The sequence below is a fragment of the Saccopteryx bilineata genome, chromosome 8 (genome assembly GCF_036850765.1).
Source record: "Saccopteryx bilineata isolate mSacBil1 chromosome 8, mSacBil1_pri_phased_curated, whole genome shotgun sequence".
NCBI lineage: Eukaryota > Metazoa > Chordata > Mammalia > Chiroptera > Emballonuridae > Saccopteryx > Saccopteryx bilineata.
The window spans coordinates 83,543,282-83,564,693 of NC_089497.1; the positions used below are offsets into that span (position 1 = coordinate 83,543,282).

Consider the following 21,412-nt stretch of genomic DNA (forward strand, 5'->3'; position numbering starts at 1 on the left):
TCAATCTAGAAGAATCAGAAAACCTAAACAGACCGATTACACCAAATGAGGAAATACAATGGAGTAAAGACAGCCTCTTCAACAAATGGTGTTGGGAAAATTGGACAGCAACATGCAAAAAAAAGAAACTAGACCACCAACTTATACCATTCACAAAAATAAACTCAAAATGGATAAAAGACTTAAATGTAAGGCATGAAACCATAAGCATCTTAAAAGAAAACATAGGCAGTAAGCTCTCCAACATCTCTCGCAGCAATATATTTGCTGATTTATCCCCATGGGCAAGGGAAATAAAAGACAGGATAAACAAATGGGACTATATCAAACTAAAAAGCTTTTGCACAGCCAAAGACAATAAGAACAGAATAAAAAGACAAACTACACAATGGGAGAACATATTTGATAGTATGTCTGATAAGGGGTTAATAACCAAAATTTATAAAGAACTTGTAAATCTCAACACCAGAAAGACAAACAATCCAATCCAAAAATGGGCAAAAGAAATGAATAGACACTTCTCCAAAGAGGACACACAGATGGCCAATAGGCATATGAAAAAATGTTCAACATCACTAATGATTAGAGAAATGCAAATTAAAACCACAATGAGATATCACCTCACACCAGTCAGAATGGCTCTCATCAATAAAACAACACAGAATAAGTGCTGGCGAGGATGTGGAGAAAAGGGAACCCTCCTGCACTGCTGGTGGGAATGCAGACTGGTGCAGCCACTGTGGAAAACAGTATGGAGATTCCTCAAGAAATTAAAAATCGAACTGCCTTTTGACCCAGCCATCCCACTTTTAGGAATATACCCCAAGGACACCATAGAACGGTTCCAGAAGGAGAAACACACCTCCATGTTTATGGCAGCATTGTTCACAATAGCGAAGATCTGGAAACAGCCCAAGTGTCTGTCAGAGTACGAATGGATTAAAAAGCTTTGGTACATATATACTATGGAATACTATTCAGCCATAAGAAATGATGACATTGGATCATTTACAACAACATGGATGGACCTTGATAACATTATATGGAGTTAAATAAGTAAGTAAATCAGAAAAAACTAAGAACTATATGAACCCATGTATAGATGGGACATATAAATGAGACTCAGAGACATGAACAAGAATGTGATGGTAACAGGGAGTGGGGTGGAGGGGTGGGGAGGGGGCGAGGAAATAGAGGGAGGGGGTGGGGGGGAGGTGAGGGGCACAAAGAAAACCAGATAGAAGGTGACAGAGGACCATTTGACTTTGAGTGAGGGGTATGCAGCATAATCAAAGGTCAAAATAATCTGGAGATGTTTTCTCGGAACATATGTACCCTGATTTATCAATGTCACTGCATTAAAATTAATAAAAATAAGATTAAAAAAAAAAGAAATGTACAGGTTTAGCTTGAATGCACTACCATGAGTTTTATATAATAGTAGATTAAGAACTTACAGCATCTGCTTTACAAATGGTGTTGGCCACATGTCGACATAGCATCTTTAGCCACTTTTCTTTTGGAAGTTCCTCTGATGTCATCTGGAAACTGAGCAGCACATTAGCCTGCTCTGTTGGTGGCCTCACAAGCAAGGCAAAAGCATTATGGCAATCTAGGGTTCCAGAACCATTAGGTGTTAGAAAGTGATAGGTTTATACAAATTTAGTTGTTTATACCAACAGTATTCCAATGAAATGATCTCTTCTCTACCCTTTCCATCCCCTCTATTTTTAAATGGACAAAAGGTATCACCATACTACATTGTAACATTAGAAAAAATTGTAACAGTAAGTAGTGTATGAGGAACATAATTTGACATTACATAATCAGTATTCCTCCATGACATTTAGTACACTGCTCACAAAAATTAGGGGATCAAAGGACGTGCAAATACTCCAGTACTTTCAGCCTTTGTATAGTGTATTTTCACCAATAAAATAAAAGTTGGTTTTGCATCTCATTTGCATATTCAAACAACTTTCTTTGACTTTTCGTTTAATTTCTGATTTTCTTGTTTAATAAAAAAAATCAGCCTGACCAGGCGGTGGCACAGTGAATAGAGCGTTGAACTGGGATGCGGAGGACCCAGGTTCAAGACCCCGAGGTCGCAAGTTTGAGCACGCGCTCATCTTGTCTGGTTTGAGCACCAGCTCAACCAGCTCACCAGCTTGGACTCAAAGTCGCTGGCTCAAGCAAGGAGTCACTCAGTCGGCTGAAGGCCCAGGGTCAAGGCACATATGAGAAAGCAATAAATGAACTAAGGTGTTGCAACGAAAAACTGATGATTGATGCTTCTCATTCTCTCCGTTCCTGTCTGTTTGTCCCTATCTGTCCCTCTCTGACTCTCTCTCTGAAAAAAAAAAAAAAAAAAAATCAAATGTTTCTTATTTTATCGCTTCATATTCATTTTGAAATGATCAGTATATTTTGCATGATGGAGTTTTTAAACAATTAGAATGTATTGTTACTTAAAATTCTAGAATTTGAGCCCTGACCAGTTGGCTCAGAGCTAGAGCATCGGCCCAGCATGTGGAAGTCACAGGTTCGATTTCTGGCCAGGGCACACAGGAGAAGCGCCCATCTGCTTCTCCACCCCTCCCCCTCTCCTTCCTTTCTTTCTCTCTCTTCCCCTCCAGCAGCCAAGGCTCCATTAGAGCAAAGTTGGCCCAGGTGCTGAGGACAGCTCCGTGGCCTCCACCTCAGGTGCTAGAATGGCTCCAGCGGCAACAAAGCAGCACCCCAGATGGGCAGAGCAGCGCCCCCTGGTGGGCATGCTGGGTGGATACCGGTCAGGCGCATGCGGGAGTCTGTCTGACTGCCTCGCCATTTCTAACTTTGGAAAAACACACACACACAATTTAAGTTTAAAACTCTAGAATTTGAATTTTAAAATAAAATGGTACTATAAGAACAATTTAAAAACTCAACCTACTTAAGTTCAAAGAAATAAAATGCTCAAATATTAAAATTGTTACAAAATGTTTGTGACCAAGATATAGAATCTATTTTAAATAATGAAGTCTTTCCATTATTATAATCCAAAAATATGAAAATTATTTAAAATAACTATACTACATAACACTTATTAATTCAGAATTTGACAACTGAATAAAGACAGCAATATAAGTTACTGTTTATATTTTCTTTGATTCTATTAACTCAAAGCCTTCCATCATTAGAGGCTATGTTTTACTCTGTAAAAGCATGTCTAACATGCAAAATATGGCCATGCAGACATATCATAGGTACCAGTTAAACAGATGATACTGTTTTGGTTAGGTATAAACTTTTGGCAATTTTAGCCCTTCAGAGAACCCTCCCTAACAATACCAAAGTTGGGAGTAAAAGCTTCCCTTCATATACATTTAATTCCATGTCAAGACTACTATACTTACTTTGGGTATATTTACTCAAGCACATCTATTCCTGGTCATATCCTAACTGTATCCTTAACAATGTAGTCACTGACAAGAGGGAAGGTATAAGATGCAGGCTACAGCCTATAGTCTGGTGATTTCTTTTAGATTCTAAAGAAATGAAGTTTTGGTGTGGGAATATTTAAGAGATGAAGATATTCCTTAAATGGTTACATGTCAAAGTGAGATAGGACTTTCTTTGAAAAAAATCAAATCAATTCCTAGAGATGGAGATTGGGTAGAAGTATAAGAACAATTACTTTATCAGAACTAATCAACTATACATAAAGATAACTTAGCAATTTTAAGTAAAACATAAAGGAGTAAATATGAACTATTTTTATTTAGCCAATAGTTTATCTTATTAGCATACCTTCTGTCTCTCTTATGTCCAGCACCTTCTTAATCTGAGAAAGAGGCATTAGATGAATATGCTTCAGAGAAGCTGGGGGTCTGGTATGGCCGTGAGGACTCCTAAAAGTGCCAATAACTTTGTGGCGTTTCCTTGCTATCTGGTTATAGGGGGGAAAAGGTCATTTTAACTAATATGAATAAAAACAAAGGCCAAATACTTAAAAACCAAATGTCATTAATCACATAAATCTATATGCAGCTCATGTGACTATCAGTCATTCTAGAATTACTATGTGATAAGAAGCTACGTAAAAAATTCATACATTTAATTGTGTAACAGAAATGCATGTGTTTATATGACAAGAATTCAAAAGTCAGGAAACTACAGAGGTATGAAAAAATTTAGAAGCATTGTGAGAACTATTAAGATAAAAAAAACTGAGGAATCTTCTTGAGTTGAGAAAGAATAGTTGCCTTGGGATCTCTGTGTTGGGTTTTAAAGATAATTGGTTATCAGTTTAACAGAATGCACAATTATCTCAGATTCTGTGAATAAAGGAGTAAAATAACAAAGAGTTCTGCTTCTCATATTTTCATACTATTGAGAAAGAGGACAATTAAACAGCAACTAAACAATACATTAAACAAATAATACAAATTATATACTCAAGGTGCTGTGTTAAGATACAACTTTATCTAAACTGAGATTCACTCAAGAGGAAGAGATAGGTAAAGTAATGCTGGAAAAACCAAGAGCAAATCAGAAAGGACCCTGTGATTTACGATGTACTTGAGTTCTGTAAATTTTATAAGGTCTAAATGAAAATATTTTTGGTTTCATCACCATGAAAGCCTGCTTTGTTACTTAGCCTTTTTAAAAGCCTTTTTGAGGCTATAATCATCAACTGAAAGACATTCACACAAAATTATTTTGATTAGTTACTTAATGACTTGAGATTAACTGGTCACCCTATGAGAATGTATGGCTGAGAAGTGTATCTACCTTCACTGGCTCATTAGAAAAGATCAAAAGGCAGTCAATATCATATACTACAGCAGAAATATGATACAAATCTGTTACATACTAAATATTAAAAGTTCATTTACATTAATATATTAAAAATAAGCAATAAAGACTTTCAATATTTTCACCAATATTTTAATTAAGCAAAATAATCTTAAGGTTCTTTGTTAAAAAGAAAAAACAATAAAAAGTGTTAATATTAATGAAAGATGCTAGGACATCAAGGTAAAAAAACTTAAAACACAAAATATAAAAAACATATTCTTAAATACTAAATGAGTTTAGTTTCAGTAAAATATCACCTGCCATATTTAAGAGAAATCAATATATATTTAATCTATTTTAAATGTTTGATTTGTTTGTTTAGACAAACAAGCAAATTTTAAGTCCAAATTTAATGTTAGAAATAGAGCTGTTTCAGTTATTATGATTCTGAGACAAAAAAGATAAGAGATTAGAACAAAAAGTTACTGGTAAATGAAATGAGAGGCCAGGGTATCACATAATCAACTATAAGCTACAGGGAATGACAAATGGCAGGAGTTACAGTGGAAGGTAAGTCAATGAGCCAATTATAGAATACTTCACTGAATTTGAAAGAGATGTAAGATCAGAAACTTAAAGTTAGTCACAACAGTCTCAGGATTAAGGGGATAAAAACCAGAATGGATTAGCAGGGAAGTACAGATAACCTAACCAATTAGACCAGGGGTAGTCAACCTTTTTATACCTACTGCCCACTTTTGTATCTGTTAGCAGTAAACAGTAATGGTGATTTATAAAGTAGGAAAGTAAATTTACTTTATAAAATTTATAAAGCAGAGCTACAGCAAGTTAAAGCATATAATAATAATTACTTACCAAGTACTTTATGTTAGATTTTCGCTAAATTTGGCAGAATACATCTTTATAAAACAACTTACTATAGTTAATTAAATCTATCTTTTTATTTATACTTTGGTTGCTCCGCTACCGCCCACCATGAAAGCTGGAACGCCCACTAGTGGGCGCTAGGGACTAGATTGACTACCACTGGATTAGATAAATAGAGCCAGTTGACCTAGGGACTTCAATAGGAAAAAAAAAACTATAAAAGCTTTAATAGAAGCTAACAGATGTACTGAGCAACTATGGTCAGAGCATAAAACTCCATGATAATGCAAACTGAGGTAAAATATGATTGATAAATGTCTCCACCTAGTTCCTATCTCAAAAGCAAGTCAGTGTAAATTTCTTATTTTGGGATACACAAGTACGTAGTTCTGAAGTATCTGACTCTTGACTAAAACTTTTTCAGTTCTGAGTATCCGTGTACACTATTTTTACTGTCTTTACTTTTGTGTTCCTGAACAAATGGAATATCATTTTTCACTAACCTTAAAACAACATAACTATGCATTTGACACAAGTGAACTTCTGGTAACTGGGCATGACTTACTAAGATTCCCCTGTGTTTTATAATAATATACATGATAAAAGAGCACAACACTAGAAGTAGAAAAAAAAAACAGGTATTGACTTTAAAAAAAAAAAAAAAAAAAAAGGAAACCCATCAAATTACTTTAGTGAAAGCAAAAGAAAGTTACCAGTAACAGATATTAGTCAAATTAGTCTTCTGGTTAATATCCGTTTTATCAAAATGAAAAGTTTGATCTTCTGAAATGAAGAAAAATATACTCCTTTATATTCCCCATTAGGCAATTTAACTGTTTAAAAGGCACTACTAACAAAAAGAAAGAAAAAAGTTGAAAAAGCACACAAAAAATGCAGTTTGTCTGTGAAAATAATATGGGGGAAAAATTTAACTTAAAAATTTTTGAATTAGAAACATTGCACGCCATCTGATATGTGGACCACTCACCCTAAACCCTGCTGACTTAAGGAATCAGGGAATCATAATTCATGATATTAAATAATCAAGTTATCTATCTTTTAAAAAAAAGCTGACTTCTTCTTTGTTGAAAAAATCTACGTAAATTTCAAAATGAACTCATAATTATTTTTTACTTTTTAATGAATACTTTTTATAAATTTTTACTTTTTTATAAATACTTTTTTATACACAAAAATAAATTCTTAATATTCTTTTCTTAAGCATTTAATTTGCTTAAAAATAAATTAAAATTTCATTCTCACTTAAATTTGAAGTCATGAAAATTCATCATACTTCTTAATATTAGGTGTTCTTTTAAAAGAATTTTATTAATAAATACTATTTAATCAACAATTGGTATTAATCAAATGTGACTATTTAAATTCACTCACTTTAAACTTATGTACAATACTTAATCAAAACTTGCTTTTAAATGGTCACAGAAGTCACACGAATCAGCAGTGTTACACTATATTAAGCACGACTTTACCTCCAGGCAGTCATTGAAGAGAAAGAGAGTTACTTGTTCTCCTCTGTCACAGGGCTGCTCACCTAGAGAAACTGTTTCAACTCGTTGGACTAAGCTTCGGTGAGAAGATAAAAGATTAGCCTGTAGAGGTTGAAAATATTAATAGATCATGTAGGAGCAAGGAATGTTTTTTAAAGTTTTAATTTCAAAGAAATTGGTACCAAGATTCTGTTTTAAAACTGCAGAATCTAAATAACAAGAAAGAAAATAAACTGAAAATCATCAAAAATGAATACTTACTGGGCATCCATCTACTTCATAAACAACATCAAAAATTTGCTTTTGAGCTTCGGTTTTTCTCTTATCCTCATTAATATGCCTGAAAAATTAATAAGGTTATAAAACTTTAACTTCTAAAACAACAGATTATTAGGACTGCATACAAATACATCTCATGTCATAATAAAAGTCTTTCTAGTGAGTTTATCTTAATTCTGATAACTGAATTAGTTAAAAATATTCCCTAAAAGTATCCCACTAAATGAAAAAAAAATTCCATAGATCTTTCAGAAAAGTATGGTTAACTATACTCCCTACTATATTCTTAATTTTAACTTCACACAGTATACACTTTCTAAAATACATTAAATCTGTGTAATCTTCAGATCAACAGTTCAGTAAAGGTTTTATTAAAATCATTCCTAAGCCATATGTTAATCATTTCATTGAAACAAAAACTAAGACTATAGCTTCCAAATGAAATAAGGATAGAAACTGCCTGAAACAACGAAAAATAAATAAATAAATAAAAATAAAGGTTCTCTAGGCACTGGAAGTCAATTCCTATGACACAAGGAAACAAACATGGCAAGTCACCCAACTACATATTGTCTAAAAGAGACACATTTAAAAAAAAAAAAAAAAAAAAGAGGCACATTTAAATTAAAAGACAAATAAAATGATGGATATACAATACCCAACAATAGCAAATATACTTTCTTCTCAAGTATGCATGGCACAATCTCCAGGTTAGGTCATAAAATAAGCCTCAAAAAATTTGAAAGAACTGAAATAAAACAAACTGTGTTCTCTGACAAAAATGGAATGAAATTAAAGATTAATAACAAAAGGACACTTTGGAAATTCACAAATATGTGGAAAGTAAACAACAGATTCCTAAATAATCGATGTGTCAAAAAGAAATCACAGCAAAATTAGAAAATACTTTAATAAAAACAAAAACACAGCAACCAAAATGTATCAGATAAAACTTAAGTAATGCTTAAAGGAAAATGTATAGCTATTAAGTGTATATAATAAAAAAAAAATCTCAAATCAATAACCTAACCTTTTACTTTAAGAAACTAAGGGGGTGGTCCATCCTAATCCCTACTGGTCAGCCTGTGGCCTGCGAGGTTTCGCTTGTGGACCAGAGCACCATAGAAGATTCACCCAGAGGAGTGAGCACAGCCTCAGTGGGCTCATGCCATGGGCACTACTAGACACTCTGAAGGATGGGCATGGGGGGGGGGGGGAAGCTAAGGGGGAAAAAGGACAAACTAAATCTAAAGCAAGCGGAAAAAAGGAAACCATAAAGATTAGAGTGAAAAGTAATCAAACAGAGACTACAATAATAATAGAGAAAAATTGAGAAAACTGCAAATTGGTCTTTGAAAAGATCAACAAAATTGACAAATCTTTAGCTAATTTTACCAAGAAAAAAGTAAAGACAACTCAAATTAATAAAACCAGAGATAAAATGCTGGGCATCACTACCAACTTTATACCAATTAAAAGGATTATAAGAAAATACTAGAAACAACTAATGGAATATCAATAAATTAGATAGTTAAAATGTAATGAACAAATTTCTAGAAAGATAGAAACTATAGAAACTGACTCAAGAAGAAACAGAGACTCTCAATAGACCTATAAAAATAAACTCATTAAGTAATTTTAAAAGTTCTTACAATAAAATGTCTACATCCAGATGACTTCATTTATAAATTCTACCGAAGACCTAAAGAATTTATACTAATTCCTCCAAAAATTAGAAGAAATGCCAAGTTCTTTTATAAAAAGTATTAGCCTGATACCAAAGCCAGACAAAAACATTACAAGAAAACTATATACCAATATCCTTTATAAATATAGACACCAAAATTCTCAACAGAATACTAGCAAACCAAATCCAGCAACATATAAAAAGGATTAAATACCATGATTAAGTGAGATTGTCACAGAAATACTTGCTTATCAATCAAAAATCAAAAAATTATAATATGCCATACCAATAAAATATAAGACAAAATCCACATGACCATTTCAATACATGCAGAAAAAGCATTTGACAAAATACAACGCCCTTTCATTGTAAAAAAAAAAATTAATAAACTAGAAATGACAACTTTCCTTAACCTAACAAAGGGAATCTACAAAAATCTGAGCTAGTATCATACTTAGTAGTGAAAGACTGAATGCTACCCCTTCCCACTCCAAAACCAGTAATTGTTGTTGGTTCCTCTCACAACTTCTGCTTAACATTATACTGGACCCTTAAGCCAGGACAATTAGGCAAGAAAAAGAAATTAAAAAAACATTCAGATTGGAAAAGAAAGAAGTAAAACTATCTCTATTTACACATGACATAATCATGTTTACACAAATTCCTAAGTACTCCTCTAAAAAAAAAAAAATAGAAACTAAAACAAGTTCAGTGAGGTTACAGAGTACAAGAACAATATATAAAATTCTATTGTCTTTCTATACACTAGCAATAAGTACTACAAAAAATGAAATTAAGAAAATACTTCCACTTACTATAGTATCAAAAAGAATAAACTACTATGAATAAGTTTAACAAAAGAAGTACAAAAACATATACTCTGAAAACTGTAAAACATAGTTAAAAAAATGAAGAACTAAACATAGAAAAATAAATGTTCATAGATCAGAAAATTTACTATCAATGATAATACTCCTCAAATTGAAATACAAATTTAACAAAAATCCTTATCAAATTCCCCACTCTTCTTCCCAGCCCCAGAAACTGACAGGCTGATTCTAAAAGCAACATGCAAACTCAGGGAATCCAGAATAGTCAAAACAATCTCGAAAGAAGAACAAATTTGGAGGATTCACAGTTCCCAATTTTAAAACAATTTAAAAAGCACAGTAATAAAAACTGTGTAGTACTAGCAGAATCACAGACAAATAAAAACATGAACTAGAATTAAGAGTCTAGAAATAAACCCTCACATTTATGGTTAGCTGATTTTCAATAAAGGTGTTAAAAGTAATTCAATTGAGGAAAGTTGGTCTCTTCGACAAACAATAATAAAAAAGATTTACATTAAAAAAATAAATAATGATCTAGGCCAGGGGTTCTCAAACTTTTTACACAGGGTGCCAGTTCACTGTCCCTCAGACCGTTGGAGGGCCGGACTATAAAAAAAACTATGAACAAATCCCTATGCACACTGCACATATCTTATTTTAAAGTAAAAAAACAAAACAGGAACAAATACAACATTTAAAATAAAGAACAAGTAAATTTAAATCAACAAACTGACCAGTATTTCAATGGGAACTATGCTCCTCTCACTGACCACCAATGAAAGAGGTGCCCCTTCCGGAAGTGCGGCGGGGGCCGGATAAATGGCCTCAGGGGGCCGCATGCAGCCTGCGGGCCGTAGTTTGGGGACCCCTGATCTAGGCCTTACCCTTATATCAAAAAACAAAACAGCCTGATCTGTGGTGGCACAGTAGATAAAGTATCCACCTGGAGTACTGAGGTCATTAGTTTAAAACCCTGGGCTTCTGTGGTCAGAGTACATGCAAGAAGCTACCACAAGTTGTGCTTCCTTCTCTTCCTCCCCCTCCTCCCACCTTTTTCTCTCCACTCTCTAAAATCAATACATAAAATCTTTTTTAAAAAAACCCTAAAATTGGAGGGGCGGCAAGATGGTTATGGAGTAGGTGGACGTTACAACTTCTAACTCCCAGAACCAAAGTGGATTACAACTTAATTTTAAAAACAATCATCTGGAAAAACCAACCTTGGGCTAAACCAAGAGGAATCTATAACCAAAGATCACCAAAGAAGCCACACTGAGACTGGTAGGAAAAGTGGAAATGCAGAGAGGGCTGCCCAGCTCCCAGGAGCAAGAAGCAGCCCGGAAGGACTTGCATGACGGGAGGGGAGTTTCCCAGAGAGCAGAGGGCTCTAGGGCAAAAGCCCCAGCCTGCAGCCCCAGAGCCTAGAACAGGTATATGGACAGTATTTAGCTGTGAAACAAGACAGGATACTGTTTGCAAGAAAGAGACAGATTTCTCAGACCCAGGATTCGTCTTAAATGGACTACGCAGAAAACCTCTTTCACAACCACTCACCTGGGCCTCCAGGTAACAGGGTGAGCAGAGAGGACCAGAGTAGCAGGAAGAGTAGAGTGCCTCTAGGAGACACAGGGAGAAACGCTTTGAGAGACAACCACCCAAACCCCTGGGCTGAGTCACTCCCCAAATCTAAAGTGAATATTTTTCCTGGAACCAGCAATACCAGCAAAGGGAAGAAAGTCATCAGCCAAACAAAAGCTCTTCTACTGCAGTCAGAGCAAAGAATTGCTTAGAAGCAGGGAGCCATCAGGGATACAGTAGTGAGTGCTGAAGTCTGAACTAAATCGCCACCCGACACTGCTGAGTGCTCACCAGACAACAGGCAGCGTCAGGACGCGGGAGCGCAATCCCAAGGGCAGGGGTGAAAGCCGGAGGCTGGCCATGGGCCCGGGCACAGGGACAGTCCCGCCCAGTGGGACAGAAGCTAGGGGCCAGCCATGGCTGCAGCCCAGGCGCCAGAAGCTGGAGGCTGGCCCCGGCTGTGAAAGGGTCATGACAGCGCAGCCCCGCCCACGGGGCCAAAGCTTACGGCCCCCCAGGTGCACTGAGCACAGTCCTGTCCATTGGGGTGGGGCAGAGGCCGGGAGCAGGCCAAGGCTTGCAGCCCAAATGCATGAACACAGTCCCGCCTGCAAAAGAGAGGCAAAAGCTGCAGTGACCGCAGTGGTGAGCTGGCGCTGGTAACACCAGAGCCTGAAAGCCCAAAGAAGCAGCAGAGGAGGTGACTGGCCTGCAGACAGACCACACCTAGGGAACACAGAGGCCAAACCCATTGGTCTCCTGTGGCCACACCCTTCTTATATACAGACAAAATGGGAAGGCAGAGAAATGCAATCCAATAAATCAACAAGAGAAATGTCCAGAAAAAGATCTGAATGAGATGGAAATAACCAAATTACCGAATGCAGAGTTTAAAATAATGATTGTTAAGATGCTCAAAGATCTTAGAGCAACAATGGATGGATATAACAAGCACATAAATAAAAAGATAGCAAGTATCAAAAAGGACATTGAAGTAATAAAAAAGAACGAGTCAGAAATGGCAAATACAATATCAGAAATGCAGACCACACTAGAAGGAATTAAAAGCAGGCTGGATGAAGCTAAGTATCAAATCAGTGATTTAGAGCACAAGATAAACGTAAGCACGGAAGCAGAGAAGCAAAGAAAAGAAGCTCAAAATGTCTGAGGAAACTCTAAGAGAGAGCTGTGACAACATGAACAAAAATAACATCCGCATCATAGGGGTTCCTAAAGGAGAAGAGAAAGATTAAGGAATAAAGAATCTGGTTGAAGAAATCATAGATGAAAACTTCCCTAAACTGATGAAGGAAAAAGTCACACAAGTTCAAGAAACACAGAGAGTCCCATTAAGGCAGGCATCCCCAAACTACGGCCCGTGGGCCGCACGTGGCCCCTGAGGCCATTTATCTGGCCCCCTGCCGCACTTCCAGAAGGGGCATCTCTTTCATAGGTGGTCAGTTTGAGGAGCACTGTATGTGGCGGCCCTCCAACCATCTGAGGGACAGTGAACTGGTCCCTTGTGTAAAAAGTTTGGGGACCCCTGCATTAAGGCCAAACCCAAAGAAGCCCACAACAAGACACATTCATAATTAAAATACAAAAATTAAGAGATAAAGAAAAAATACTAAAAGTTGTAAGAGAAAAGCAGTCAATTACCTACAGAGGAGCTCCCATGAAGATGATATCTGACTTCTCAACAGAAACACTTGAGGCCAGAAGGAAATGGCAAGAAATATTCAAAGTAATGCAAAACAAGAGCCCACAGCCAAGACTTCTTTATCCAGCAGGCTATCATTTAAAATTGAAGGAAAAATAAAAAGCTTCCCAGACAAAAAAAACTCAAGGAATTCATTAAAACCAATGCTACAAGAAATGTTAAGGAGCCTGCTGTAAACAGGCAAAGGGGAAAAATATGTAGTAAAAGAGGAATGTAGATTAAAAGAATAAAATGGCAATAAACAACTGTATATCAATAATAACCTTAAATGTAAATAGACTAAATGCTCCATTCAAAAGACATACAGTAGTTGCAGAGATAAGAAAACAGGACCTGTATATATGCTGTCTACAAGAGACCCACTTCAAAACAAAAGATACACATAGACTGAAAGCAAAGAGATGGAAAAAATATTTCATGCAAATGGAAATAAAAAAAGCTGGGGTAGCAATACTTATATCTGACAAAATAGACTTTAAAACAAAGGCTATATAGTAAGGAATAAAGAAGGTCAATATGTAATGATAAAGGGAGCAATCCAACAGGAAGATATAACCTTTATAAATATCTATGCACCTAATATAGGAGCACCTAATATATAAAGCAGATTTTGATGGACATAAAGGGCGAGATCAATAGCAATACTATAATAATAGAAGATTTTAATATCCCACTAACATCAGTGGATAGATCTTCAAGGAAAAAAATTTAAAAAAAAAACAAAAACGGCAGACTTGAAGGACACACTAGATTGACTGGATCTTATAGATATCTTCAAGAACCTTTCACCCAAAAGCAGCAGAATATACATTCTTTTCAAGTATTCCCAGTACATTCTTTAAGACCACGTTAGGACAGAAAACGAGTCTCAATAAATTTAAGAAAACTGAAATCATATCAAGCATCTTCTAGGATCACAAAGGCATAAAACTAGAAATCAACTACAATAGAAAAACTGAAAAACACTCAAATACTTGGAAACTAAATAGCATGTTATAAAATAACTAGGTTAACAATGAGATCAAGGAAGAAATAAAAAATTTCCTTGAAACAAAAGAAAATGAGCATACAACTCATAATTTATGGGACACAGCAAAAGCAGACCTGAGTGGGAAGTTCATAGCACTACAGGCATATCTTAAGAAGCTAGAAAAAGCTCAAATAAACTATTTAACCATGTATCTAAAAGAACTAGAAAAAGAACAGCAAGTAAAACCCAGAGGAAGTAGAAGGAAGAAGATAATAAAGATCAGAACAGAAATAAATGACAGAGACTAAAAAAACAATACAGAGGATCAATGAAACCAAGAGCTGGTTCTTTGAAAAGGTAAACAAGATAGATAAACCTTTAACCAAACTCACCAAGAAAAAAAGAGGGGACTCAAATAAATAAAATTAGAAATGAGAGGGAAGTAACAACTGACGCAGCAGAAATACAAAGGATTGTATGAAAATGCTATGAAGAACTGTATGTCATAAAATTAAACAAAATCTTCAAAACATATATATAATATATATCCTTTCAAAAATCAATCTGGAAGAATCAGAAAACATAAACTGATCGATTTCATCAAATTAGATTGAAACGGTTATCAAAAAACTCCCAACAAACAAAAGGCCTGGGCCAGATGGCTTCAAAGGTGAATTTTACCAAATGTTCAAAGAACAACTATTTCAAAAAATTCAAGAGAAGGGAAGACTTCCAAACTCCTTTTATGAGGCAAGCATAATACTGTTCCAAAACCAGGCAAAGACACTACAAAGAAAGAAAACTATAGATCAAAATCACTGATGAATGTAGATGCTAAAATTCTCAACAAAATATTAGCAAACCAGATCCAACAATACATTAAAAAAAATCATACAGGCCCTGGCCGGTTGGCTCAGCGGTAGAGCGTTGGCCTGGCATGTGGGGGACCCGGGTTCGATTCCCGGCCAGGGCACATAGGAGAAGCACCCATTTGCTTCTCCACCACCCCCTCTCCTTCCTCTCTGTCTCTCTCTTCCCCTCCCGCAGCCGAGGCTCCATTGGAGCAGAGATGGCCCGGGCGCTGGGGATGGCTCCTTGGCTTCTGCCCCAGGCGCTCGAGTGGCTCTGGTCGTGGCAGTGACGCCCCGGAGGGGCAGAGCATCGCCCCCTGGTGGGCAGAGCGTGCCCCTGGTGGGTGTGCTGGGTGGATCCCGGTCGGGCGCATGCGGGAGTCTGTCTGACTGTCTCTCCCCATTTCCAGCTTCAAAAAAATACAAAAAAAAAAAAAAAAAAAATCATACATCGTGATCAGATGGGATTAATTCTGGGGAGACAAGGCTGGTACAATATTTGCAAATCAATCAATGTGATTCAACACATAAACAAAAGAAAGGATAAAAATCACATAATATATATTAATAGATGCAGAAAAAGCATTTGATAAAATCCGGCACCCATTTGTGATCAAAACTCTCAGCAAAGTGGGGATACAGGGATCATACCTCAACATGATAAAAGCCATCTATGACAAACTGAAAGCCAACATCATAATCAATGGGCAAAATGAAAAGAAATCCCCTTAAGATCAAGAACAAGACAAGGGTGCCCCCTTTCACCACTCTTACTCAACATAGTTCTAGAAGTCATAGCCAGAACAATCAGACAAGAAGAGATAAAAGATATCCAAATTGGAAAAAAAGAAGTAAAACTATCATTATTTGCTGATGATATGATACTGTACCATAGAAAACCCTAAAGTCTCAGTCAAAAAACTACTGGACCTGATAAATGAATTAAGCAAGGTGGCAGGATATAAAATCAATATTCAGAAATCAGTGGCATTTTTATACACCAACAATAAACTGTAAGAAATAGAAATTAAGAAAACAATCCCCTTCACTATTGTAAAAAAAACAACAACAACAAAAAAAACCTAGGAGTAAATTTAACCAAAGAGGTTAAAGACTTGCACTTGGAAAATTATAAAACATTGATAAATCAAGGATGAAATAAACAAGTGGAAGCATATACTGTGTTCATGGATAGGAAGAATAAACTTCATTAAAATGTCTATATTACCCAAAGCAATCTATGAATTTAATGCAATACCTATTAAAATACCTATGACATACTTAAAAGATATAGAACAAATATTCCAAAAATTAATATGGAACCAAAAAAGAACACGAATAGCCTAAACCAGGGGTCCCCAAACTTTTTACACAGAGGGCCAGTTCACTGTCCCTCAAACCGTTGTAGGGCCAGACTATAAAAAAAACTATGGCCTGACCAGGCGGTGGTGCAGTGGATAGAGCGACGGACTGGGATGCCGAGGACCCAGGTTCGAGACCCCGAGGTTGCCAGCTTGAGCACGGACTCATCTGGTTTGAGCAAAAGCTCACCAGCTTGGACCCATGGTCACTGACTCAAGCAAGGGGTTACTCAGTCTGCTGAAGGCCCACGGTCAAGGCACATATGAGAAAGCAATCAATGAACAACTAAGGTGTCGCAATGCGCAATGAAAAACTAATAATTGATGCTTCTCATCTCTCTGTTCCTGTCTATCCCCCTCTCTCTGTCTCTGTAAAAAACAAAACAAAACAAAAAAAAAACTATGCACAAATCCCTATGCACACTGCACATATCTTATTTTAAAGTAAAAAAACAAAACGGGAACAAATACAATATTTAAAATAAAAAACAAGTAAATTTAAATCAAGAAACTGACCAGTATTTCAATGGGAACTATGGGCCTGCTTTTGGCTAATGAAATAGATGGGCAATGTCCGGTTCCATATTTGTCACTGCTAGCCGTAACAAGTGATATGACGTACTTCCAGAGCAGTGACGCATGCCTTCCGCGTCACAGGAAGTAGTACTGTACGTGAGCGACACCACGCTTTGCGGTGCCACTGCATACAGTACTCAAGGAGCACAGGATGCATCCACCAATGAAAGAGGTGCCCCTTCCAGAAGTGCAGCGGGGGCTGGATAAATGGCTTCAGGGGGCCGCACGCGGCCGGCGGGCCGTAGTTTGGGGACCCCTGGCCTAAACAATCCTGAAAAAGAATAAAGTGGGGGGTATCACACTTCCTGATATCAAGTTATCCTACAAGCCCATCGTACTCAAAACAGCCTGGTACTGGCATACGAACAGGCATACAGATCAATGGAACAGAACAGAGAACCCAGAAATAAACCCACACCTTTTTGGTCAATTGATATTTGACAAAGGAGGTAAGGGCATACAATGGAGTAAAGACAGTCTCTTTAATAAATGGTGCTGGGAAAATTGGACAGGTACCTGCAAAAACATGAAACTGATCACCAACTTACACCATTCACAAAAATAAATTCAAAATGGATGAGAATTAAATGTAAGTCAGCGAAACCATAAAAATCTTGGAAGAAAACATAGGCAGTAAACTCTCCGATATCTCTCATAGCAATATTTTTGCTGATTTATCTCTACCAGCAAGTGAAATAAAGGGCAGGATGAACAAATGGAAATATATGAAACTAAAAAGCTTTTGCACAGCAAAAGATACCATTAACGCCTGACCAGGAGGTGGTGCAGTGGATAGAGCATCGGACTGGGACATGGAGGACACAGGTTCGAGATCCCAAAGTCACCAACTTGAGCACGAGTTCATCTGGTTTGAGCAAAGCTCACCCAGCTTGGACCCAAAGTCACTGGCTTGAGCAAGGGGTTACTTGGTCTGCTGTAGTCCCACGGTCAAGGCACATATGAGAAAGCAATCAATGAACAACTGAAGTCCTAAATGAAAAACTGATGATTGATGCTTCTCATCTCTCTCCGTTCCTGTCTGTCTGTCCCTATCTATCCTTCTCTCTGACTCTCTGTCTCTGTAAAAAGAAGAAAAAAAAAAGCCACCCTTAACAAAATAAAAAGACAACCCACACAATGGGAGAATATATTCACCAATACATCTGATAAGGCGTTAATAACCAAAATTTATAAAGAATCTGTAAAACTCAACACCAGGAAGGCAAACAATCCAATCAAAAAATGGGCAAAAGAAATGAATAGACACTTCTCCAAAGAGGACATACAGATGGCCAATAGACATATGAAAAAATGTTCAACATCACTAATCATTAGAGAAATGCAAATTAAAACCACAATGAGATACCACCTCATACCTGTCAGAATGTCACTCATTAACAAAACAACACACAGTAAGTGTTGGTGAGGATGTGGAGAAAGGAGAACCCTCCTGCACTGCTGGTGGGAATGCAGGCTGGTTCAGCCACTGTGGAGAACTGTATGGAGAGTCCTCAAAAAATTAAAAGTGGACCTGACCAGGCGGTGGCACAGTGGATAGAGTGTCAAACTGGGATGCGGAGGATCCAGGTTCGAGACCCCACGGTCGCCAGCTTGAGCACGGGCTCATCTGGTTTAAGCAAAAGCTCACCAGTATCCAGTGTTGCTGGCTTGAGCAAGATGTTACTCGGTCTGCTCAAGGCCCCTGGTCAAGGCACATATGAGAAAGCAATCAATGAACAACTAAGGTGTCGCAACAAAAAACTAATGATTGATGCTTCTCATCTCTCTCCGTTCCTGTCTGTATGTCCCTATCTATCCCTCTCTCTGACTCTGTCTCTGTAAAAAAAAAAAAAAGAAGAAAAAGAAAAAATTAAAAATGGAACTTTTTGACCCAGCTATCCCACTTTAGAAATATATCGTAAGAGTACCAAATCACGGCCCTGGCCGGTTGGCTCAGTGGTAGAGCGTCGGCCTGGCGTTCAGAGGTCCCGGGTTCGATTCCCGGCCAGGGCACACAGGAGAAGCACCCATCTGCTTCTCCACCCCTCCCCCTCTCCTTCCTCTCTGTCTCTCTCTTCCCCTCCCACAGCTGAGGCTCCACAGCAACAAAGATGGCCCAGGCGCTGAGGATGGCTCCTCAGCCTCTGTCCCAGGCGCTGGAGTGGCTCTGGTCGCAGTGGAGTGACGCCCCGGAGGGGCAGAGCGTCGCCCCCTGGTGGGCGTGCCGGGTGGATCCCAGTCGGGCGCATGCGGGAGTCTGTCTGACTGTCTCTCCCCATTTCCAGCTTCAGAGAAATACAGAAAAAAAAGAGTACCAAATCACGGATTCAAAAGAAGTGCACCCCCATGTTTATTGCAGCATTGTTTACAATAGCCAAGATCTATAAACAGCCCAAGTGTCTGTCAGTGGACGAGTGGATTAGAAAGCAGTGATGTATATACACAATGGAATACTATGCAGCCATGAGGAAGAAGGAAATCTTACTCTTTGTGACAACATGGATGGACCTGGAAACTAAACTATTATGCTAAGTGAAATAAGCCAGGCAGAGAAAGAAAAATATCATATGATCTCACTCATTTGAGGAATCCAATGAACAATGTGAACTGAGCAAAGGATCACAGGCAGAGGAGGGATCAAAGGGACCAGAGAGAAAGCAGTCAGAGGGAAACTGGACGAGAAGATGGGATCAGAGAAGGGAAAGAAATTAATGAAATTATATATACATAACACAGCATTATAGAGAATAGGACAGCAAATCCTGGAGGGAAGGGGGAAGGCATTGGGAGGAGGAGGTAAAGTGGGGGGCCGAGGGGAACACGGGGGTGGGGGAGATATATTCAGTGGGACACTTGAATTGATGTAAACACAATAAATTAAAATCATAAAAAAAACAAACCCTAAAAATGAATTTAAACCTCAATGATTTTTACCTAATGACTAAAAGTACAAAGCTTCTTGAAAAAAACAGATAATCATTGTGACGTTAAGTTAGACAATCTTGATTTCTTAGATAAAATTATAAAATTACTACCCATTAAAAAAAAAACCCAGATATCCTGGATTCCATAAAAATCTGGAACTTCCATTTTTTGAAAGGAACTCTTAAAAAAAAAGCCACAGACAACAAGAAAATATTTTAAAATCATATATTTGACAAAAAGCTACTTTTTAACCAGGTATATAAAGAACTCTCAGAGGATAACATGGATGGCAAATAAGCACATGAAAAAATGCTAACCATTATTCATCATTAGGGAAATACAAATCAAAGCAATGCGACACATCACTACCTATCTATTAGAATCTACTAATTAAATGACTGACCATACTTAAGAGTTGATAGGGACATGGAGCCAGTGGTACTCAGCATGTGCTGTTAGTAGGAATGCAAAACAATACAACCACTTTGAAAAGAGTTGAAATTTTTCTAAAAAGACTTTTACTTATTGATTTTGGAGGAGAGAGAGAGAGAGAGAAAGAGAAAGGGGGAGGAGTAGGAAGTATTAACTCATAGTTGTTGCTTCTCATATGTGCCTTTCTCATTCAAGCCCCAAGGTTTTGAACCATTGACCTCAGCATTCCAGGTTGACGCTTTTTATCCACTGCACTACCAATCAGGCAACAGTTGGAATTTTAAAAACTTATATGATCTAGCCATTCCTACTCCTACATGTGTATCCAGGAAAAATGAAAGTATAAGTTCATACAAAGACTTATTCACAAATGTTCATAGCAGCTTTATTTGTAAAAGCCAAATACTAAAAACCATCAACATGTTCACCAACAGATGAATGGATAAATATGGTATATTAAATACATTGGAAAACAATAAAAGGTAATGAACAATTGATATAAGCAACAATAAGGACTAATCTCGAAATAATTATGCTGAGTAAAACAAGCCTGACAAAAGATAATTACTGCTTAAATCTATGTAGATAAAATCCCAGAAAATGCAAATTACATCGATAAAAGGAAGTGCAGTTGTTGCCTTGGGATGGGGTGGAGAGGAAGAGGCAGGAAAAAGGATTACCAAAGTCTATGAATAAACGTTTGGAGGTGCTGAGTCTGACCAGATGATGGTGGTACAGTAGATAGAGCATCGCCCTGGGATTCTGAAGACCCAGGTTTGAAACATCAAGGTCACAGGCTTGAGCACAGGCTCACCAGCTTTAGCGGGGTTGCTGACTTGAGCAGAGTATCACAGACATGACCCCATAGTTGCTGGCTTGAAGCCCAAGGTCGCTGGCTTAGAAAGGGGTCACTAGCTTGGCTCAAGTTTCCCATCCCTGCCTGGTCAAAGCATGTATGAGAAGCAAGCAATGGACAACTACAAGTGTTGCAACTACGAGTTGATGTTTCTCATCTCTCACTTTCT

The 21,412-nt window shown here is 37.4% G+C and overlaps 1 protein-coding gene and 1 non-coding gene across 8 annotated transcripts in view; one reads left to right on the top strand and one right to left on the bottom strand.

Annotated features, from left to right (window-relative positions):
- The window catches only part of ECT2 (epithelial cell transforming 2), a 72,667-nt gene that overhangs the window by 13,659 nt on the left and 37,596 nt on the right, over positions 1-21,412 (bottom strand). For all 7 annotated transcript variants that reach the window (XM_066241445.1, XM_066241444.1, XM_066241443.1 and 4 more), the window contains 4 exons: positions 7,437-7,515; positions 7,158-7,277; positions 3,790-3,928; positions 1,458-1,612 (listed from right to left, as the gene is read on the bottom strand). In XM_066241445.1, coding sequence (XP_066097542.1) covers positions 1,458-1,612; positions 3,790-3,928; positions 7,158-7,277; positions 7,437-7,515 — 493 coding nt within the window. The remainder of the gene's footprint in view (positions 1-1,457; positions 1,613-3,789; positions 3,929-7,157; positions 7,278-7,436; positions 7,516-21,412) is intronic.
- LOC136312399 (small nucleolar RNA SNORA52) lies at positions 8,510-8,644 on the top strand. Its single transcript, XR_010726987.1, has one exon. It is a non-coding gene; the product is annotated as a small nucleolar RNA SNORA52 (small nucleolar RNA).